This window comes from Carettochelys insculpta, chromosome 3 (assembly GCF_033958435.1).
Source record: "Carettochelys insculpta isolate YL-2023 chromosome 3, ASM3395843v1, whole genome shotgun sequence".
Classification (NCBI taxonomy): domain Eukaryota; kingdom Metazoa; phylum Chordata; order Testudines; family Carettochelyidae; genus Carettochelys; species Carettochelys insculpta.
Window position 1 is genome coordinate 34,822,399 of NC_134139.1, and position 24,229 is coordinate 34,846,627.

A 24,229-nucleotide genomic window follows, 5' to 3' on the forward strand; every position below is an offset into this window, starting at 1 on the left:
TGGACAGGAATGGCAAGGACCTGGTAAAATGGGGATATGGTGTGGCAGGTGGCAATGGAAAAGTGCAAATTAGAGGCAGCATATTAGCATAATCAGTTATGCCTTACACAATATCACAGTACAAGCTGTGATCAGGAAAAGGAGCCTCTCACAATTTTAGTGCAGACTCATGGTGTTATTGCAGAAGCAGTAACATAGGAACTGATAAGTCTTAGCTTGTGAAGTGTTTAGAAGGATATCTCACATTTCATCATCTTTCATCCTACGCTCTTCAATATGTGTGAAAATCCAGAGCAACTCCATGACATCAGTGGAGTTATTCCTAATTGAGTTTGGGTAGCAAAGAGCAGAAAGAATCCCCCAGACATCAGTGAAACATTCGTTAGTATAATGCCCTTCAAAATCTTACTGAAAATACAAATTCAAAAAAGTCTTGAATATGTCATGTATTGATGCATGAGAATGGGAGGGGAGATGGAGAGCGGGAGGGCAGGAAAAGGAATGTAGTGAGCTGCAATGATCAGTGTAACCATGCGTTCATGAGACAGGAAGAGAGACCTAATGATTAGACCTGGGGACTGTCAGTCTGGTTATCTGGGTTTTGCTCATGACTCTGCCAGTGAATCACTGTAACACTGGGCAACTCGTTTAACATTGTTAGCATATGTAAGAGAGAAATAGTAATTACCCTCCACTTTGCAAAGGTCTTTAGATCTTTGAAAGGAAGGTGTTATAGAACTTTTGTTAAATATCTTAGCTTTATTGCAATATAAAGAATAACCAGCACATTGGATTGGCAGATTAAGTCATATCAAAAGGCATTGCAAATACCAGAGAGGACAGAGAAATTGTGGAACTGGATCTGGAAAGATGACAAATAGGGGCAAAAAATTAAATTTACCTCAGATAATAATACTATTTTCCCAGCACTGAGGAATGAGGAATTGTTTTTTAAGGGATGACTTGAAACCAACCTGGGTAAAGGCGTGATCTACACTCTTTATACAGAAGTCAGTTGGGAGTCCTATGAAAGCTTATGCTCCAAAATATCTTTTAGTCTATAAGGTGCCACAAGACTTCTTGTTCTCAAAGCTACAGATTGACATGGCTACCTCTTTGATAAATGAGCAATGAATGCCAGATTCCAAGTCATGATAGCATTGAACGTGTATAAGGTTTTAAGGTTATTAGAGAAGGTGTGGAATAAACTACTTAGCCTGAATAGGAACTGGTCCCCAGGGATGTTTAAAGTAAATATGATTATAACATCAGGTGTAAGCAATGTGTGGATCAGACAACCAAAGTGACAGAAGCTGCATTTTGAAAACTGTTCAAAAAGTTAGATGTTGAGGGTGTGGCGGTGGTGGTGGTGGTAGTTAGGGGAGACATTAGAAACATGGAGTAGGTGGAAGGGTTTATATGAGCCCCATGGCACTGTTCCATCTCACAATATCAGTAATCAGAGACTAGATATCAGCTGACAAGATCTTGATGGAAAGGCAAATAATGTGGCAGGAACGTGTGTATTGTTCATTTCTGTGGTGCTGAGAACATTTTCTTCAGATACTCGATTTCACAGGAGCCAAAGGAGAAAGAGAGAAGCAAACTTTTAATACAAGACTCTTTTTAACTCAGGAGGGAAAGTATTCACTGACATTCAGGATAATGCCCCACCCTGACATCAGTATCACAAACCAACCACATCCTGCTGGAAAGAAAAAAAACAAGCACAGATATGACCTTAAAATTACACAAATGACATGACATCCCGTTTTCTGTCTTGCCTATTTAGGCTGAAAGCTTCAGGTGGGGCCTGTCTTTTACGGGCTACAGTTACACTGGTGAAGTCTGCTGACAAAACTGGTGGAACAACCACACACAAAATGCTTTTTGTCAACAGCTTGTCAATAAAACAGCATTTCTGCTGGCAGAGTTCTGCCACTCAGCCATGAGGCGTAACACTGCTGTTGACAGTTCTGTCAACAAAAAACTGTGTGGATGCTCTGTGGGGGCCCTCTCTGAACAGACAGGGTATCCAGAACAATTGGCAGCCCTGTCTCCTGTGCTTCCAGCTGCCTGTTTTGTCAAGAGAGCAGACTGGCAGGGGCAGCCCGGCTGCTCTGTTGGCAAAGCAGAGTGCTCTTTCGATTGGCTTTTGTGTGTGGCCACACTCTGTCGACAGAAGTTTTGTCAGGAAAACTCTCCCGACAGGCGACTTCCGTTGACAGATCACTGCAGTGTCACCATAGCCATGATGTTTGTATAGACACCAGTAAAATAGGGCTTTGCACTGCAGAGTGTTTGGTTTTATTTACCTTTCAAATGTAGCAGGATGCTTCTCCTGCGATGCTCTTGTCTTAACACTGAGCCCCAAATCTTGAGCACAAGAAGAGGAGTGACTTTATTTTTCTCCAAGAGCATAGAGAATCCTGATGCATGAGCCCTGCAGGCATGCAAAAATGCCTAAGGATTGTGCACAGGCAGCACAGAGACCTTACCTGCATGCTCTGTAGGATATATGGAGTGGGAAGCCGAACCTGGCTACTCTTCTCTCAGATGATTAGGGACTTGTTCCTGTAGCCTTTATGCAGGCACTGTCTTTACTGAAGGCAACAGACAGTGAAGAGTACTGGAACATGCCCCATGGACACATCTCACCTCCACTGCACAACCTAACAGGCAGAGGTGTTCCTCTGTGGGAGATAAGGTAAGGACTACGCCTTGGCAGTGGAGTTGTTCTTCAGCTAACCATCCTGCTTTCTCTGCTTATGGTGGGCAATGGCTAATAAACAGTCACAGATGTGGCTACATGAGCTTGACTTTGCTCCTCGCGCAGCCCAGATGTCCCATTGCCATCCATGATAGTGTCTAAAGAACCCCCATGGCTGCATGGAGAAGTTTGACGTCCCCTAAGCAAGCCCCTTACATCTTGTCCCTGCTCCCTCCAGGGCAGCACAGTGAAAATAGAGAGCTTTCCCTCACTAAAAACGCACTGGGTCAGATCCTCAGCTGATGTCATTTGATATAGTGCCATTGAACTCAGTACCTATGCTGGTGTACCCCAGATGTGGCAGTGTTAGATGACGATCTCACCCATTCCCTCCAACTTGATCCGCTGTATTTTTGTGACTAGCTCCATATTCTATGCATTATTTGTGCATGGGGCTTTGCCATTGCTTGAGCAAATAACACGATGAGTGGATGCATTGTGAGCTCCACAGAGAATACTTGTTTCCATGAGCTGTTTAGTGGAAGTGTAAGAAACTGCCTTTCCCTCTGAAAAGCTTGCTTAGTGTGAGTAATAACCCTTAGCAGAAAAAGGACATCCGTTCAGGCCTTCCACGAAATGACAGTAATGTCAACTTAACGGAGAGAACTTCTGGTAGGAGACTAGTATGCTTTCCTGAATAAATTAATGTTATGCAGTTTTAATGGAGGCCTGAAATAGATGTGAGAATTAAAGGGGAAAAGGGAACAAGTTAATCTGTAGAGCTCTACTTTTTGCAATCTAATTCCCCCTCTCAGCAGTCTGCATAAAGGTATACTGCTTTAAGGCTACGTCTACACTAGCCCTAAACTTCGAAATGTCCACGCAAATGGCCATTTCGAAGTTTACTAATGAAGTGCTGAAATGCATATTCAGCACTTCATTAGCATGCGGGCGGCTGCGGCACTTCAAAATTGACACGGCTCGCCGCCGCGCGGCTCGTCCCGACGGGGCTCCTTTTTGAAAGGACCCCGCCAACTTCGAAGGCCCCTTATTCCCACATGCTCATGGGAATAAGGGGACTTCGAAGTAGGTGGGGTCCTTTTGAAAAGGAGCCCCGTCGGGACGAGCCGCGCCAATTTCGAAGTGCCACAGCCGCCCGCATGCTAATGAAGCGCTGAATATGCATTTCAGCGCTTCATTAGTAAACTTTGAAATGGTCATTTGTGTGGCCATTTCGAAGTTTGGGGCTAGTGTAGACACGGCCTAAGTGTGTGTGTGTGTCTATAATGACAGAGTTGTTTTGCTATGACTTCCTGTTGCCTGTTGATGAATAAAAGTATAGTGTCTACCTGACTGGGGGCCTGTTCTTTCAGTCCCAGCCCAGTGTTAATTACAGCAGCCCTAGGCCAAAACTGCGCAGTCTGACTCTGTTCCCCAAGCAAGCATATGCCATGTGGGGTTGTGGGATATGCCTTTGAGGGCTAAACTTCGCAAACAGAGCCAGGACAATGTGTGGTGAAGTCCTTGTTCTGACTGGGCTGTGCGAAAGCAGAAGGAAGCAGATCTGTCACAAGCACTGTATGCACTGAGAGCTTGTCCATGCGGCATGGCAAGGCATACTCCAGGAGTGGGAGCCCTAAAGCTTTTGATGTGTTGTGCACTAGCTGGGTTGTGTAGACCCTGCTTGTGTGCACTAAAGGTTTCTTACTGTGCTGTAGGTCGGGTGGGCAATCATTGTCGATGGGAATGACTCTAGGAATTTGGTAAGTGGGCAGGAGAACACTTTCCTATGTTATTAGTGAAGAGGTTGTGGGGTCTGGGATGGTGTTTGGGTGTAGGAGGGAGCTCTGGGTAGGGGACTGGGAACTGGGAGCAGAGTATGGGTTGTAGGAGGAAGTTTGGATGGGGAGGGCCTGACCTGGGGCAGGGGAGCAGGATGGGAGCAGAGTCAGGGAAGGAGTTTGGCTGAAGGACTAGATTGTGACCTGAAGCAGGAGGAAGAATCAAAGCAGCTGGCTGCTGGGACCAGTGTGTGTGTATTCGCCCAGTATGCCCCTTGGAGGAAAGGGAGCAGTGGGTCTCCATGTGCTGCACATGCTTGCAGGCACTGTCCTAGCAGTTCCTATTGGCTGGTTTCTGGCCAATGGGAGGCTGCAAGGATGGTGTTGGGGGTAGCAGTGGGGGCAGGGGGCAGAGACCCCCCCTATCCCTAAAGAGCATGTCTCATACAGAGGCAAGTGCTGGTCTTGGCAGCCAGCTGCTTTTCGGGGACCCTGCCTGACGGTCCCACTGGGCTGGGGAAGGCTGTATCCCAAAGTCTGGCAGGCCCTGTCCAGCCCACAGGCAGTGTTTTGCCTGCCTCTGCTCCATTATACATGATACACACTAGAGAACACAGCGTGCACAAGGGAACTTTCAGTGCAGGGTTCCCAGCCTGAACTGCGCCCCACCCCACCCCACCCTATCCCCAGCATGCTATGAAAACTCCATGGCCTGCCTGTGCCACAGCAACTGTTCTTCTGCATATAACAGCTGGGGCCAGCAGTAGGTGGGCTGGGGGTGGGAGCAAGCAGGGCACTTGCCTGGGGCCCCATGCCACAAGGAACCCCGCAAAGCTAAGTTGCTTTGGCTTCAGGTTTGACTCTGGATGGTGAGGCTTGGGGTGGTAAGACTTCAGCTTTCTGCCCTGAGCCTCAGGGAGTCACGTGCTGGCCCTGTTAGCTCAGAGACCCACCTCCCCCAACAACATCCCACGAGGGCCTTGGACCGCTACTTTAGTGCACGCCAACAGTGTCAACATGGACGGCTTAATGTGCAACCCATTAGTGTGCTTTAGAGGTCTCCTCTCCTCCCATGGTGTTAATTATGCCACCAGAGGGATAAGCCCTTAGTGACCACTGGTGAACACAAGCATTGCTAGAGTCTGCCTACTTCCTGCCCCCTGCCTGAAAATCTTCCTGCTACACTGCAGGCTGTAGTGGGAAGCAATGTAGGCTTTGGCTACACTGGCTCTGTGGCCACTCTGGCAGGGGGTGAGGCACACTGGCGTGCTAGCCTAATGTTTATTTCAAATTTACTTGTCCATTAGTTAGCAAATGACATGCGAACTGCTTCAGTTCCTGCTGGGGAGTCCAGATACTTTGGATCAATAACTTTTGAAATGTACATGTACCCTTCGGGCTTCCCTGCATACAAACTGCAATGGACATAGGCCATGTCTGAACTACCATGTACACTGGCAAAACTTATGTTGCTCGTGGGTAGCATGTATAGTGCTGACATAGCGTGCGCAGTGCTACTGTCACTCCATGGAGGTGGTTTAATTATGTAGACAAAAGAGCGTTTTCCCATCAGCCTAAAGCAGCTACATGGGTGATCTTATAACAGCACGACTGCATCCGTCTGTAGTGTTAACACAGCCTTAGACAAAAATCCTCTATCTGCTTTTCTCTTTCAGGAATTCTTGAGACTCTCCATGGTGACCTCTGTGGAGTTGTCCTTTTATGGTTTTTATGGGAGAGCATGGCATGACTCATGGACTGTAACTAGATAATTTAGGAAGCTATTCTGGCTGTGTAATATGGTCTCTTGTAAAGCATGAAAAATCTCTTAAGTCTTTAATAAAACAGGACCTGGTTCTGAGCTCTGCCACCATACGGGAGTCACACAACAGTTTATCCAGCCCCTGGGGGATGTCCCCTGTGCTGGAATGGTGTTTGGAGTTATTGCTATATCTAATCATCTCCATGGACTTCGTGTTTAAGAACTGCACGTTTATGTGACTTTCAGCAGTTGCCATAGAAATCCACACAGCATGAACCTGCTTGAGTAAGACCTCCAACTGGGTAACTTCAAACAGGTTAATTTCTGTTCTTTCTCTGAACACCAGGTCAGACATCCAAGTGAGGCCGGTAAGAAACGAGATACATATGTGGAAGGGTTTATTGCCCCTATCCCAACATTCTTTTCTTAAGGACCTGGAAGTAGGGTAAACAGAAGTTAGATCCTAGGGACTGTGTATTTGATGACAACACTGCAAGGAACTAAGGAAGCTAGTTTTAATTCCTAATTCCCAGAAACACTGTTTTCATAAATTGTACTTTTACATTTCTGTTTCTCAGACTGTAAAAATGAATATGGGCCACATCAATTTCCTTTCTTTTATATTACTTCTTCTCTAATAAACCTGACCTAACTCCTACTGAAGTCAGTGGCAAAACTATTCTTGACTTCACTGGTGCAAGATAAAACCTGAGGAGAGGAAAGGCCTCAGATTATCCTGAATACCTATTTTGGGAACAGAGGAATTAAAGAGAGTTAATCAGAGCAATTCCCTTTGGACCTCATCATTCAAGTTGTAATGACAAAGCACACAAATAGACCCCCAAATAGCCAGAATGAATTTCTTAATTGTATTTTCACTACTATCCTAGCTTGTGCTCTAGATCAGGAGTGAGCAAAGTGGGGGGCAGACCCCCCTTTGGGGCATTAAATGTCATAAGGGGGGCACAGCATGATCAGCTGCTGGGTCTCAGGCTCATCCATCTCATTAAAACTGTTGAAATATGTTACTGTTTTTATGTCTGTGTATTCACATTTATACACTGATTAACGAAGTTTTGCATTTTATGTAGTTATTTTCTTATACATGCCAAAAGATTTTCTTTTCCATATCATAGAATCCTAGGGCTGGAATGGACCTCAGGAGAGGAGGTCATTGAGTCTGGCCCTCTGCCCAGAGCAGGATCAACCCCATCCACATTACCCCAGCCAGGACCCTGTCAAGCTGGGACACAAAAATCTCTGGGGAGGGAGACCCCGCCACCCTTCCAGGCAATGCCAGTGCTTCACATCCCCTCCCCGCAGTGAAACAGTTCCTCCCAGTATCCAACCCACTCCTCGTGCCCTGCAACCCTGAGACCACTGCTCCCTAATCTGCCACCCGTCACCACAGAGAACAGTCTCTCCCACTCACTCCCCCCTTCAGGAAGCCAAAGGCCACCATAAATGGCCCCTCATTCTTCTCTTCCACAAACCCAAACAAGCCCAAATTCCTCAGCACTCCCCTGCCCCGCCATGTGCTCCAAACCCCCCATCACCTTTGTTGCCCTCTGCTGGACCCCCTCCAATGAATCCACATCCCCTCATACTGGGGTGGGGGTTAGAACTGGAGACAATGCCCCAGATGTGGCCCCACCAGCGCTGAACAGAGGGGAACAATAACCTCTTCAGATCTGCCGGAAATGCTCCTGCCAATGCACCCCAACATGTCACCAGCTCCACTGGCCACAAGGGCATACCACTGATGCACGTACAGTACCCCCCATCCCCTGCAATCCCCAACCCCGTCCTCTGCCACACCACCACTAAGCCAGTTGGTCTCCAGCCTGCGACAATGCCTGTGATTCTTCCAAGTGAAGGACTAATAACCGAAATTCCTGTCAGTTTGGCATCTACTAGATGCGGGGAGGGAGAGGCAAGGGGGCTACTAAATGTAGAGATAAAAAGTGGGGCCCGTTGTAGAAAGTTTGCTCGCCCCTGCTCTGGATGGGTCTATCCAGATAGTCTTTTTAGGTCTCACAATCCTGGAAGCTGTCCCCTTTCCTCTGAGCAAGGTTAGTAGCTTCTAGTAATGCTGAAAAGACAAATGTAGCTGTAACCAGAGATTTCGTAATAGAATAATACTTTGGCTACTTTAGTTTTGTCCTATATTAGGCTTGTAATTAGAGCACAGCTACTCACAGGACATTAGACACAGCATATTTAAATTGACATACCCTGTGTTTATTAACCTAATTTGTCTTTATGCATTGAGCTTTTTCAACCATGATGTTCTTCTTTATTTATACTTGTGTATGTGTGTGTATGTGTGCATGTGTTTGGGAGGTTGGGGTATTAAACCAAATATTGCTTTCAGTTACTGTAGTGTAAATGTAGGTTAAAATCTTTATGACTGAACAGAATTTGGTGCAATATTAATACAAAAGAAAATGTTTCATATGAAAAGGATTGTATATGGCAAATAGACAGAACAATGAAGCAATACAACAATGTGCAAATACTTGTAGAAAATAAACAAAGAAGTCCAGTTTCTCAGAATAGTTTCGTCCATTTCTGTGTGGATTTCTTTTAAATAGTGAGAATCTTGATGCTTGTGAAAAGTACCAGTTCTGGTGAGCAAAGAGAGCTAAGATGGCTGTTTCCTGCAGTGTTCCCTCTCATTTTTCCCATCCATGTGTGAAATAAATTTTGTTAGATGCACTGAGGCATTTTGTGATGTGCACCTTCAGTAGATGCACATGCTGCCTGACTCTGGGCACTCTGCTAATCAGTGGGAGGCATTTGAATCTCTCTTAGGTGACTTCCCAAGTGCTCAGCTTACAGGAAACACTGGTTTCCTGGCCCAAGTGAAATGTAATTGGTTTATCTCCATCCAGTTCCCAGTAGACAGTTGTCGATATCACAGTTATGAGCATGGGTGTGGCTTCTCACTGGTACATTTGTTGACAGCATCAGACAAGAAATCTGTGATCAAATGAGCATGGAGGACAGTATTAATAGTAGGTCCCTCCATGTCAGGTGGAGGCTGCCTGCTCAGTGGATAAAAAAAGAAGCATCCTGCTCTGCAGCTGTCAGCCTGGCATCTTCCACCAGCATAGCTGAGTCATGGTAGCACTCAAGAGGTGCACTGCCCCCACCAAAATTTTAACTGCTAAATGGTGTGTCTCCTTATACCCTCTCTCTGCCACTCGGGGTGGTCCTCTTGCACCCCTTCCCCATCTTCCGCCAAGCACCAGTTCCATCAGTTCCCCAGCACTGTATTCTGTTTTAAACTGTATGTTCCTACAGTTCCCACTTGCAGAGGAAGCCCGGATCTTGCATCACTCTGAAGAGGTGGAAGTTTGCACGGAGAACTAAAGCAGCTGTGGGGTAAAGTTTTGTTTGCTTCGCTGTTGCAGCTGTGCTCATCCTGGGATGTGGGAAAGACAAAATAGGTAAGTTCATCTTCCACTTCAAATTTCTTACTGGTTAAACCTCTTCTTGTCCCTACCTGGCATCTGTCTGAGATTCAGAGGTCCAGCAAAAAGTATGCCTAAGCAGTGGGGGTCTTTATCTGGAGCATTCTGCACTCACTTTGCCAGCTTCTCAGCAAATTTCTCTGCTTTTGCCCTTGTCTAGCAGTACATGTGGATGGAATGCATCTAGCCTCCCAAGATTGCAAGGGTAACTGGTGCAACAAAACACTTCCAATACAGCCCACATCTGCCATAAGTAAAAATGGTCTTGGCTATCAGTTCTTTCCATGTCTAATTATTAAGTTATAATGCACCAAATGTGGTTTAACAAAAAAGCTTAAACACATACTCTGGCACAAAATTTACTGATACTTAGAGATGCTAATTACTATGTGAAGATACTCAGAATGTCATAGATACACTAGACAATGTCATGGCACACACTGTGGAACCCAAACAGGCATGAGGCAAAGAACTGTCTCAGATTCAGAGGATCCGAGCTGTGGCCCTATCCTTGGAGGAGCCTGTAGAAGGAACACATTCAGTGTGTGAGACCCCCAGCAGATAAGCTGTATGGCTTCACCACCTCCTTAGATGGGACCCTTATGTCTGGAGACTTCCTGCTTCAGAACACGAGCTCGGTTCAATCAGTCCATCTGAGATAGACGCGCGGGAGACTTGTAGGCCCTTCAAAGACTAATGATCTCACTAAGCATTTGCAGTGATGCTTAGTGCTGTCAAAATAGTAGGATTTATGATTAACAGGATTTATTACTGGGGTTTATAAATAATTTGCCATCAGCAGCCAACTCTTATCCCCCTATCTCATTTTCCTAGTCCTTTCATCTCAAATTGATGGACCAAAGAATATGAAATCCAGACCCTGCAATGTTATAGTCTTAATTTAACAGTAGAGCTCGTTGAATAGTACTCAGTGAATGTTATACTGAATTTTGGTCAACATTAGGTTGTGTGTGTGCTTTGAAAATCAATAAAGATTTTACCAAATGTATTCGGAATTTGAAAATGTTTGCTGAATAGTGAAAAAATAACAATAGGAATCTTCATGAGTTTACTGCAAAATGTCTGAGCTGGTTTTTATTGTGTCATTTTAATTTTTTCACCAAGCCATGTAAGTTTGCTTCTGATCACTGAATAGATGACCTATGCCCTCTAAACTGGAAGCATGCCTGAAAGAGACTCAGTCTCATAAGCAAACTAGGGAAATGCAATCTAGATGAAATTGCAAGAAGGTGGATCCATTAAGGGTCGAAAGAACATACTCAGAAACGTGATCAATGGTTCACTGACAAACTGGGAGGCTTTTCCTAGTGATGTGACAGACTTCCGTCCTGGGTCTGGTGCTGTTTGATATTTTCAGGAATGACTTGGTTAACAGGGTGTAGATATGCTTAGAAACCCAGGCTGGATGATGCCAGCTGGGAGGTTTGCTAGCAGTTTGGAGGACAGGCCCAGAATTCAAGACTTCCTTGATAAACTGGAAAATGGGTCTGAAATCAACAAGAGAAATTGTAATAAAGACAAGTATAAAGAACTACACTAAACAATCAAAAATCAAAGGCACCAGCACAAAATGGGGAATTAAGTGGGTGGGTGGCAGTACTGCTGAAAAGGCTCTGGAGGGCACAGGGGATCACAAATTGAATGAGTCAACAATGTAATGCAGTTACATAAAGGGCTACCATAATTCTGGGGTTATAAATAAGGGTGTTATATGTAAAGCATGGGAAGTAATTGTCGCACTCTATTCTGCACTGAGGCCTCAGTACTGTGTCAGGATCTGGGTGCCACAGTTGACACAGGAGATGGACAAATTGGAGAGAGTGTAGAGGAAAGCTGGTCATGTTTGACCTTAAGAAAAGAAGATGGGAGCAAGAGAGAGGACTAGATAACAGGATTTAAATGGCTCAAGAGCTGTTAAAAAGAGGAGAGTAATGAATTGTTCTCCATGTCCATTGAAGGAAGGATAAAAAGTAATCAGCTTAATTTGCAGCAGAGGAGATTTAAGATAGGCATTAATAAATTTTTTCTAATGCTAATGTTAGCTGAGCAGTGAAATAGGCCAGCAAAGGAGGTTGTGGACTCCCTAGCATTGGAGATTTTAAAGAACAGGTTAAAGAGACTCACCTGACAGGGATGACCCAAGGCTTATTTGGGTCTGTCTGCACACAGGACTGTGGAAAAGATGAACTCTTGTGGGTCCTTCCAGTCCTGCGTTTCTGTGTTTCTGTGACTGTGGGCTTGTCTACACTTAACCACAGTGATTGAACCCCGGGGGTTGATGTGGTGGGTCTAGTGAAGATCCACTAAATCAATCACTGATAATTCTTTCATTGATTCTGGTACTCCACTGGAATGAGAAGCAGAAGAGAAGTCAAGGGAGAGTTTCTGCCATCTGTCCAGAGCAGTTTAGACATTGCAACAAGTCAATCTAGGGAACATAAACATTATTCATGTAGCCCAGTGGTTCCCAAACTTTTTGGCTTCGTGCCCCCCCTTCTGATTTTTGAGAATCCCTCATCCCCCCCACCTCTTCTTTGACAACATCCAACCCCTTTTCAACAAAAAATTCAATTCATAATTTAAAATACACACAAAAACTTGATATAAAAATGTTATTTAAAATGATAAATAAGCACAAATAGTTTTTCTTGGCCCCTTGTGGATGCCTGGTGCAGCCCCAGCTGGCCAGTTGCCCGAGCCCCGTGTCAGCCACCAGAGATGCCTGCGACAGCTGCCCACTTGCCTGATACCTGTGCTGCCAAAGCCACCTGCTTAAGACCTGCACCGCCGCCCACCCACCCACCCACTCTCCACCTGAGCCTCACGCTGCCAGGACCAACTGCCTGCCCACCAGCCATGGGCCAGTCACCCAAACCACCCACCCAAACCCCACACTGCCTAGGCCCGCTGCCTGACCACTAGTCCAAGCTGCCCAAGCCCCATGTTGCTGGGGCCAGTCACCCGAGCCCCAGGGCCAGCCCTCTGCCCACCAGCCTGAGCCGCCTGAGCCCTGCCATGCTGGGGCCAGCCATCCAAGTCCCGTGAGTCCTGGCCAGCTGCTCGAGCCCTGCAACCTGCCTGCCCGAGCCCCTCCCCTCCCACAAAGCCAGGCACCACCAGCCCCGCCACTCTTACCCCATCCCTATCCCCCTCACCCAAGCCAGGCAACCCCAGACCCCATCTAAGCCCATCCTCCTCCTCCCCGCCCCCAACCCGCATTCACTCACCTTTGCACGTGGGTCTTCGCCAGCTGCCTGCTTTTCACAGAGGCTGTGCATGGTCACCCACATAAAATGGCAGGGGCTGAGAGCCAGAAGCAAAGGCTGGCTCTTTCTTTGGGTGGAGAGAATGATGGGGTGGCTGTTTTGCCCCACGTCCCCCCTGGAATTTCTTCACAGCCCCAGGGGGCACGCCCCCAGTTTGGGAAACCATGACATAGCTGGAGTTGCATAAATTAGGTCAACTTAGCCGTCTAGCTTAAACCTGCCCAGTGGCTTTGATGCTCTTTGAAAAGTGGGAAAATAGTATAGATCTCTTGATGTTGCCTCTGATTGGCCAAATGCAAAAAACAGTTGTAAGCAGAGTCTCAGTGAGCTCTCCACTGACATCTAGTGATGAGCTGTGGAAGACAACTTCAGGAACTGATCTCGTTTTCATGGGCACCCCTATGCTGCACAGGTGCTCAGCACAGTGAGATTGCATGCCCAAATGGACACTTACAGCAAGTGTGGAATCTCCAGTTTCCTTGCTTTTGGGGTAGGAGTAATTAAGGGGTGTCATCCTCAGGCTGCCGAACTGTGCTTGGCAGTTCCTTATGGAGGGACTCACCCTCAAAGTCGACTGAGTTGAGAGAGAGTGGGGATAGGTGCTTGGAGTGGGGGGTGTGGGTTAGTTGACCTGTCTTCTCTCCAGTGTGTGATAACAAAACTAGTTTACACTAAAATGAGGATCTAATTTAGACTCAAATGGTGCAGAGCTGCAATCACTGTTGTAAATATTACAGGTTTAATTATTACAAGTTGCATCTCTGTCGTCTGGCACCCTGGGGACTTGGCCAGCTACAAAGGAGGGATTTTACTGGATGAGGTGGGGTCCCCACCTCTGGCCCCTCAGCTTGCTGTCCCATCCTGCTGCCACCTCTGCTTTTCCCCACTGCCCCTACCCCCACAACTCTCATCACCAACCCTAGGACCTCCTTATCTCCTGGCCAGCCATGGACCTGCTGGATGACACCGGCCCAGTCATAACTGGTCTGCAGACTGCAGCTGCCAGCTCCAGCCTGCCTTGTCTGCTAATGCAGCCTGGCTCTGCGGAGTCTAGCTCCAGCCCCAGCCAGGCTGCTGGACATGGTTCCAGCCCTGGACAGGCTGCTGGACTAGCTCTGACTGCTGGCTAGGCTGCTGCCTTCAGCTGGGGACACAAGCCTCACCAGCCCTCCCACTGCCCAGAGCCACAGGTTGTCCCCCCACAAGCCCCCCCACCTGGTGGTCTCTGGTCCAGTAACATCTGGATATTGCCAGATCAGAGAATCCCAGACTTGGGAGGTGCAGCCTGTAGACCTGCTTTGGGACAGTGTGCATGAGCAGTGAGGTTTCCCTGCAAAAAGCTGAAATCACTGAGAGCTGTGTTTTGAATACCTCCACTGTAGACTCTGCGTCAAGACACAGATAAGAATGGCACTGTTACAATTGATGGAATCCCTGAATCTAATGAAATAGATCTATTCAGTTGTTCCTTATGTTTTTAACTTATTAAGGCAAAGTGCCATCTCCCATTGCTTGTTCAGATTCAGGTTAACAGTCAAAGAACATGGCTAAAAAGTCTGGTTTGCTGGCTAGTGAGCCATCCTTCTCTCAGTACTCTGGAAAGGGTGACCACATTTCTAAATATTTCAGCTCTTTTTGGCATTTCTCTTGCGTATGCACTTGGCATGGAAGCTTTTCCGTTACAAGAACAGTTTGTATTTTATTCTGTCACAGTTCGGTAGAAGGAAGGGGTCTAATTTTTCCATCAGTGTGCAGTACACAGCTTAGTTGCTAAAACTAAGAAAGGAATTAACTTTTCACTCTGTGTAAAAAACCAACCCTTTACAGGAGCATTAGGCAAGTAAACTGGGCATCTCTTGGAGCTAACATTTTGTTATCAAATGAATCTCTTCAGTATTTTCTGCCCAAAATCATCTGAATCCTGGACACGCCTACAAGATGAGCACATTCCCCTTTTCCCACAGTGCCTCCAAAGAGCATCTCTCTACTAGCAAAAACATGATGGATTTTAATTGTAGTCAAATGCCATCTGTAAAGGAATTTGGACCCTTTGTTGATGCTGCATTTCCTGATTGAGTTTTATTTGCCAGATCACCAGTTCAGTTTCTCAATGCACTTCTGTCTTGGGAATTTTTAGTATAAATAGTGCCAGATCTATTAATTGGAATGGTTTCAGTTTTTTTTTTTCTTTTTGTTGGGGCGGGAGAGAAGAGGGATTCCTCTTATCCTCTTGAAATGGTAGACTGAATCTTCAAGCTTTATATTAACATTGGCCAATTTTTAAATTGAGTCTGGCATTATTGGAGACTTCAAATCTATCCCCAAATTGTGAAATCTGAAGGATGAATATTGTACAAGAGCTCACACTACTGGAGGTGAAATGCACAGGCTTCATGTGCTTCATACTTTATATTGGCATGATAGACTTTCTGTCTTTAAAAAAAACACCTATTTTTAATCCAGCAATCAAACTGAGGCATCTTTTAAATGAATGCATTATTGCTCTTGATGAGAACTGTACAATTATAATCATCCTGTTTTATGCTGATATATTGAGGATATGCTCATTTTTTTCATTGCAACTCCACACCAGGAACTAGCTGCTTTTGAGTAATGGTAATAATACTTTGCATTAATATAGCATCTTTCTATAAGCACAGATCACCAGGTAATTGGGCAGGAACATGGTGAATGGTGCTCCCACACTTTTGACCTCACTTGCACTGTACATGGGAGGTTACACAACATAGAGGACACAATTTTATTCAGAAAGGCACCAGGGCTTATCCTAGTGGAATACCTGCCCTTATAGAATCAGGGCTGTGCTCCTCAGTTGTCACAGAATGGGGAACAGAGTCTGAGTCTTGACTGTGAGACTTTTTCTGCAATGAAAGACAACACTGCTTTGCAAAACCATAGCAAAAATCCTGTGCGATGGTGGGGTACGTGCACTTTTGACTAATTGTGAGCAAACAAGGAGAACATCAACCCTTCAACATCACCTTTTTGAAATCATTTTTGTGTTACTCTATTAGTGTTATAGCTTATTAGTGAATATAGATTACATGGCTTCTGGTCTTCTGCATCATGGTACAGGTAGCATTTTGAAATATGTGGGTTTTTTTACCCAAATTATTAAGTTTAAGTGCAGGAACTATGGAAGGTCATAGGATAGCAGTTAATGTTGACCAATACCAACTCAGAAACCAAACTCTCACAGGGTGTCCTTCTAGGAGTCATAAACCTAGATGAAGGGAGTTATTAGGAAGGAGGGGAGATCAGAAATATATTGGCTTACTTTGTTATTTCAGCATCTGATCCTCCAGGGGTGCTGAGCATTCCTGTCATGTGCTACATGTCCTCAACTCCCAGGGATGATGATAGATATTGAGAGTGCTTAGCACTTTGCAGGCTCAAGCACAATATGATGAATCCCTTTCTAACTTGTATCCTTTTCCAACTTAACTGTTTCAGGTTTCCACCAAAAATCCAATGAAATCAGTGGGAGCCCTGCTATTGATTCTGTGGATTTTGCAATGACTCTTTAGACATGCTGAATGTCTGACTGGATACAACAGTTTGTACCTCCACTAGCTATCTTTTTGTACCCTGCCTTTGCTTGATGTAGACTGTGCAATTTAATCTGCTCTCTAGATACTCCTTATAGGTCAGGTCAGTTCTGTGTTGGCTCTGTTTTACTGAATGTGACCAGCCCCTATTTTGAAGGTTGGACTGTTAAGAAATAGCTCCATCACAGTTGATATCTTCAATTAGAAATAAACCATGATTGACAATCTTAACAACTGGAGCTAATTTGAATTTGTTTCTTTAAATGCAGTCTAGATTGGTAGCCACAAAATAACCTGAAACATCCATGTAGGAAGCAGGGCTGAAAGCAACTTAAATTTCTTACAGGTACTGTAGTATTGAAGCTCCCTTTGTGTGTGTGTGTGGGGGGGGCACTTTGGGATGGATACAACACTACTTCTAAGAAATTTAAATGTGGGGGCTCAGGGCAGGAGATTGGAGGGTTTCAGGGAAGGGGGAGATGATTTGAGGGGTGCAGGAGTAAGGGCAAGGAGTTGTAAGGTGTGGGGGTCTCAAGGCAGGAGCTGGTGAATGTAGGACTTATGGCAGAAGGCTGGGTGTGTGGGGTCTCTGGGCAGGGAGCTGGGGCTCAGGGCAGTGGTTGGGGGTGTCACCAGCATGCTGACCACTCACCTGTCTCTCCCCATGCTCTTGCTCTGTGCACAGGCTTGGGAGCCTGGGATAAGTTGTACTGTGGGGAAGCACAAGAATTTTTTGTCCCTTTTGTGCTGGGTTAGGTCTCTATGCACAAGCTGCACCATGCCTCAGGGTTTAGCTGGCCCTGCCCCCTAATGAAGATATACATGGCCTGTAGGCTGAGAGGTTGCTCTGAGGCCCAGAACCCCTGCGCTGAGCCACAGGTGGGATTCACAGAATCACAGCTTCATAGGGCTGGAAGGGACCTCAGGAGGTCATCTAGTCCAGCCCCCTGCTTCAAGCAGGATCAACCCCCACTAAGTCATACCAGCCAGGACCTTGTCCAGCTGTGACTTAAAAACCTCGAGGGATGGAGAATCCACAACCTCTCTAGGCAATGCACTCCACTGCTTCACCACCTGCCTGGTGAAGTAGTTTTTCCTAATATCCAACCTACACATCTCCCTCTTCAACTTCAGACCATTACTCCTTGTTCTGCCATCTGACACCACTGCAAACAGTTTCTCACTCTCCTCTTTAGAGCTCCTCTTCAATAAGTTGAAGGCTGCTATTAAATCACCCCTCAGTCTTCTCTTCTATAAACTAAACAAGCCCAAATCCCTCAGCCTATCCTCATAGGTCTTGTGCTCCAGCCCCTTAATCATTTTTGTTGCCCTCTGCTGAACCTGCTCCAGCAAATCCACATCTTTTTTATACTGGGGGGCCCAAAACTGTACACAATATTCCAGATGTGGCCTCACCAGTGCCAAATAGAGGGGAATAACTACTTCTCTAAATCTGCTTGAAATGCTCCTCCTAATGCACCCTAGTATGCCATTAGCCTTCTTGGCTACAAGGGCACACTGTTTACTCATATCCAGCCTTTCATCCACCATAACCCCTAGGTCCCTTTCCATTGTACTGCTGCTGAGCCAGTCAGTCCCCAGCCTGTAACAATGCTTGGGATTCTTCCATCCCCGGTGCAGGACTCTACACTTCTCCTTGTTGAACCGCATCAGATTTCTTTTGGCCAGTCCTCCAAATTATCCAGGTCACTCTGGATTCTCTCTCTACCCTCTAACGTATCTACCTCTCCCCCTAGTTTTGTGTCATCTGCAAACTTGCTGAGGGTGTAATTGAGTCCCTCATCCAGGTCACTAATAAACGTGTTGAATAACACTGGCCCCAGAACTGAGCCTTGCAGCACTCCGCTTGAAACCGACCAGCATCCAGGTAGTGAGCCATTGACCACAAGACCACGGGGGGAAGGCCCTGTGCCCTGCTGCCTGGTACACGCACAACTCTGCTTCCCAGCTGTCTTGAGGCCCTCTCTGATCACTGGGGGCGGGGGGGGGGGGCTCTCTATCTGGGATGAGTACTCCCAATAGCTGGGGAGAAGCATGATTCCTTCTGCCCCCATCCCAGGAGGTGTTGTAGAGGGATGTTTTCCCCAGGATTGTGGTCCATCTCCTGGGCTCAGCCGTGTGCAGTCCTGCCCACCACGGGAAGAAATCCTCCCATGGAATCAATGCTCTCCCCTGTGCATGCTGCCCCTGGCAGAGATTACTCAGGGCCAGAGGGGACTGAATGAACTAACCCTCAGCTAAGAGGAGCAGGTCTCAGGCACAGTGCTGAGAGAGTTCATTGAGAGGTTCCTCAGCCCAGCCCAGCTCAGCCTGTGCGTTGGGAGCAGTCTCAGGGCATCACTCTTTGTTAGAGCCCCAGTGAGGAGTCCAGGTGCAGTTCAGCTCTGCAGTTTTGCATTTCTACACAGTGCTTGTTAGTCTGACTGCACCTGTCCCCTGCTGGTCATGGCTGCAGTGCCTTACTCCATCTGGCCAGGCTGGAGCCTCAGTTTCCCTCCCAGCTCAGAGGGGAAGTCCTGTCCCTCACTCCCCAGGCAGCCAGCTGCCACCAGGACTGACATGCGGACATCTGGGTTGGTTCCTTGGGCCTTGTCTGGTGCCCCAATATCTCTGGGCTGCATCAACTTGCTCTTTGGAATGGACCTGCCAGGCTGCCCTTTCTTCCACCCTCTCCCCACCCAGGCTGGCAGCTCCTGTCTCTCCAGCATGGCTCAGGGTCAGTCTGCTCCCCTCTCTCTGGCATGGCTCAGGAGTCAGGGTGCCCTCCCCAGGCTTCAGTGAAGCATGTACACCAGCTGACACCAGCAGGGAGTGGTTTAGGCTCCTGTGGGGGACGGGATCCAGAGCTGAAGGAATGGGCAGCCTGTGCCCAGCGCTACCATGGCAACCTTTCCCCTGGATGGTGGCCGGCAACATCCAGAGACCCACCCCCAGCCAGCCACTCTCTTACCAGTGCACCGCCTCACTTTCACCTTCGGTAGGAAGCATGAGTGCTCGTGGACACACGACATTCTGTAGGAAGCTGTTAAAATTCATAGATAAATACATTTCTCTCTTAATTTGAATGTGAATGGGAAGCTTGTTTTCTATGCATCTGTTCCATAAAGTGAGTGTGGGTGGGGAGCTGAAAGCACAGCACAATGAGAATTTTTAACTATAAAACGGGAGGCAACTTCTTCCATTGTGCAACATTTAGCCCATGTCTACTTTGTCACTTATCTTGGTATAACTTGGGTTGCAAAGGGGTGTGAAATCTTCCCCACCCCCTCCAAGTGACGTAAGTGACAGTGACATAAGCATTGGCGCTATGTCAGTGGGAGATCATCTCCTGCCAACGTGTTCACCCTCACTAGTTGGGGGTGGTTTAATTATGCTGATGGGAGAACACTCTCCTCTTGGCACAGAGCAGCTACCTGAGCAATCTTACAGAGACTCAGCTACATTAGTATAGATGTGCCACTATAGCTGTGTCTACACGTGCACGCTACGTTGAAGTAGCGGCACTAACTTCGAAATAGCGCCCGTCACGGCTACATGCATCGGGCGCTATTTCGAAGTTAACTTCGACATTAGGCGGTGAGACGTCGAAGTCGCTAACCCCATGAGGGGATAGGAATAGCGCCCTACTTCGACATTCAACGTCGAAGTAGGGACCGTGTAGTTGTTGCGCGTCCCGCAACTTCGAAATAGCGGGGTCCGCCATGGCAGCCATCAGCTGAGGGGTTGAGAGACGCTCTCTCCACAGCCCCTGCGGGGCTCTATGGTCACCGTGGGCAGCAGCCCTTAGCCCAGGGCTTCTGGCTGCTGCTGCCGCAGCTGGGGATCCATGCTGCAGGCACAGGGTCTGCAACCAGTTGTCGGCTCTGTGTATCTTGTGTTGTTTAGTGCAACTGTGTCTGGGAGGGGCCCTTTAAGGGAGCGGCTTGCTGTTGAGTCTGCCCTGTGACCCTGTCTGCAGCTGTGCCTGGCACCCTTATTTCGATGTGTGCTACTTTGGCGTGTAGACGTTCCCTCGCAGCGCCTATTTCGATGTGGTGCTGTGCAACGTCGAAGTTGAACATCGACGTTGCGAGCCCTGGAGGACGTGTAGACGTTACTCATCGAAATAGCCTATTTCGATGTTGCTACATCGAAATAAGCTATTTCGATGTAGGCTTCACGTGTAGACGTAGCCTATGAGTATAGACACAGACATCGAAATAAGCTATTTCGATGTAGGCTTCACGTGTAGACGTAGCCTATGAGTATAGACACAGCCTAAGAGTAAAACCTATGTATCATGTGTGAATAAACAGCATTCTGAATGTGTAGTGGGCCACTGTGCTGAGTAGTCTGATTTCCTACCTTCTGGCAGGGCCTGCAACCTGATACTTAAGAACCCTGCAAGGCTAGTCCATTTTTTTTTGTTAAGGTCTAAATTTCTTGGTCAAGGTCTAGTCAGGACTAGTCTAGCCTCTAGACTCCAGAGAAAATATTATTACTGTTGTTGTTAATAATAAATAAAAAGATTTTGGGGTACATTCAAAAGCATCCAGTAATCAGAATTTGGACCCCAGGCTGCCTATTGACTACCTTTGCTTCAGATGAAGCAGTAAGAACCACCCATGCTTGTTGTTCGAGGGAGAGGACAAACGCACATCTCTCCCTGGAGATTTTCTTTCTGTGCCTGTTGCAATAGACTGGAAAGCATTAGTGAGTACCTGTGACTTCCTTACTGTGCTTAATCAAGACTTAATTGGATAACCGGTATAAAGAGCTCAGCTCCAGAGACTTCAATACCTTGTATCAGTAGAGGATCTGGTTTCATTGTTGTGAAGAAGAGCGATATCACTCCCTTACATACTTTTAAATACTATTCTGAAAACAAAATTTAAAACATCTCAATATCTAGAACAGTGCATAAGGGGCTTCATCTTTCTCCCATGCTTGAGCAGGCTCAAGTGTGTTTTATTGATTAAATTACTTTATTTGTTATTAACTACATAAACCCTCATCCTGCCAGGTGCTGAGCAGCCTCTGCTCCTGCTGAATTCAATGCACAACACCTTTCATATGAGACCATAATACTAATTCTGCTTTAAGACAGTGCCAAAATCTCCATTAACTTCAGAGTGAGCAGATGTTGTCTCTGACTCACTGAGATAGTCCTGCAGACACTTAGCCATGTGAATAACTTTAGTCACGTGAGTAATACCAGTGAATTTAATGGCAATATTATGTGGTTAAAATTACCCATGGGTGAGCACAGCAAAAATGGACCCTAATTGTCTAAAGTCAGTTATTTGCACTGGGTCTCCCAGTTTTGAGCGGGAGTTAGGTTTTGCTGTACTTTCTCATGGAAAAGCTTCTACAGTGTGCCCTTCACAGAAGTGAAGGATTAAAGTAATTTCATCTGACATCTTCTCCCTGAAGGAATGAATAATAATGTAAATGCGATATAACAGCTCAATTTAATAAACCCTGTAGGCGGTAGGCAGAAATACTGAAAATCTATAGGCAGGAACAGTCTGTTTTTAATTTAAATTATTAGTATAATTGCAAAAATTCAAGCTACAGTAATTTGAGACTTTCACAAACATATAATTATGAAGATTTAGTAACACCAGTTTTCTAATGTGTTTTTCAGTGTTTCAGTAGTGAAAAGATCCAACATGTAGGCCATGTAAAATCTTTGAGACCCAAGAGTAAACTAGGGAAAACCACTTGCCATGCCTCATGTTTCCGAAGTGAAAACTAAGTGGGAGATAGCTGGCGTATCCCTTTCAGGTTTTTGCAGAAATAGTCGGTCACCTTTAAATGAGGTTTTGGCATTTGGAGCACTACAACCAAGCCTGTATGTGTGCTTTATAGTCACATTTCCAAAATAGCAATACACAATCCTGTTTGCTGTATGAAGTATGACTCGATATGCAGAATTCCCTACCACATTTGCTCCAGTCAAGCTCTATCTGGCAGATCATCTTTATTATCTCTTTTAGTTTACTTGGAAACATGACTGTAAATGGTCAGCTACAGCTGCAATCTCTAAAGGGGAGGTAGGGGCGCAAAAGACCATCTCCTTTTTCTGCCCCAAAAAGGTGAGTGGAGACTTGGTGATGGCCCCATTTCCACTCATTGCAGCTGCATGTTTGGGAGTGTGTATGTAATCACTGCATATCTCTTACATGCACCAGTGAAATCACAAAGTGATTGTAACTTACAGATACAGTCTAGCTCTCTAATGTAGTCACAGTGGGCCACACCTATGGCTCACACTGGGGACCAGTTACTCACATGAGCTGTCCCACTGAAGTCAATAAGCCACTAGAAGAGACTCCTGTTTGGAGTTTCCTATGAATTTACTGTAATTGGGATTCACAGATTCTTCAGCTCCAAGGCCAGAAGGGACTCCTGTGACCATGCAGTCTGAGTTTCTGTGTAACACAGGTCATAGAACTCCACCAAATTCGTAGCACAAATCTTTTAGGAAAAAAACACTCATTCTTGACTGCAAAATTGCCAGTAATAGAGAACACACCACAATCCTTGACACTTGTTCCAATGGTTCAGTATTCTCACTGCTAGAAATAAGTCTTATTTCCAGGCTGAATTGGTCTAGCTTCAGCTTTCAAGATAAGTATATAAGTGTGTCAATTGGCTGCATTGCTTAAATCATTTTCACATTTCTTTTGGAATGATGAATGCTCTAAGTTTTTAACTACACAGCTCATTTGTGTCACTTTATCATGCAGCATACAGTGAGCAAGTTTCATGTTTAATCGAGCCTATTGCATGAAACTAAAATGTCATTGTAAACTTATTATTATTAGACATAACATTTAGTTTCTGAATAGCCCTCTCAGCAACATTTTTAAAATTATCTATGTGAGAGAACGTTTTTGATCACCAATATTTAGTTTATGTCCCCAGAAGTTAGATGTAGGGTCTCTTGCGTACTGGATCTTGAGCAATGTAAAGAGTAAGACATCCTTCTGCTCTCTTCCAGTGGTACCTTCAAAATACAGAGAGAGATCATATAACATAAATATTAGCAGAGTTGTAATACAGGGTGTAAGAACGGGGCCTACTCCTGATCACACTTATCCTGTCCCACCAACTCCAATGGAGTTACTCTTCCCAGGCACTGATACAAGAGAGGTGAGAAACAAGTGCAGGAAGCAAAACACAAACTGAACCAGATGAAATATTCAAGTAGGTAAATTCCTATTTTATTATAGGTGGGCTCAAATCAAAGGACTACATTCTGTTTTGTTACATGGGGGTAGCAGCAGGATATCTCCACGGACCACTGCATCTGCATTTGCAAGATCTGAACCAGGATTTCCTATATCTAAAAGTTCAGGAATGTTTGCATCTGATATTGTGGCTTAGAGTAATTTCTCTGTTATTTAATGTCTATTATTAATATGATCTGCTTGGGTGGACCTTTTCAACGAGGCTTACCTCAACTGGCTTCAGTTGGATTCTGAATGAACCCAGTCTCATTGATCAGATTGTAAGCTTAAGGACTAATTTAACACAAGTGGGTTCAAAAACCCCAGGAGGCTATGGTGGGAGGAGGAGGAGGTGGATGAAAAATCATGTGGTAAAAATCACGTTTACAGAGAATGGTTTGGACACAGC

The 24,229-nt window shown here is 45.9% G+C and overlaps 1 protein-coding gene across 1 annotated transcript in view; it reads right to left on the reverse strand.

Annotated features, from left to right (window-relative positions):
- Positions 1-22,043: 22,043 nt before the first annotated feature.
- HAAO (3-hydroxyanthranilate 3,4-dioxygenase) overlaps positions 22,044-24,229 on the reverse strand; it is a 77,669-nt gene continuing 75,483 nt past the window's right edge. Inside the window, exon 10 of the mRNA XM_074988533.1 lies at positions 22,044-23,597. Within this exon, the coding sequence (XP_074844634.1) occupies positions 23,519-23,597 (79 nt within the window). The 3' untranslated portion in view covers positions 22,044-23,518. The remainder of the gene's footprint in view (positions 23,598-24,229) is intronic.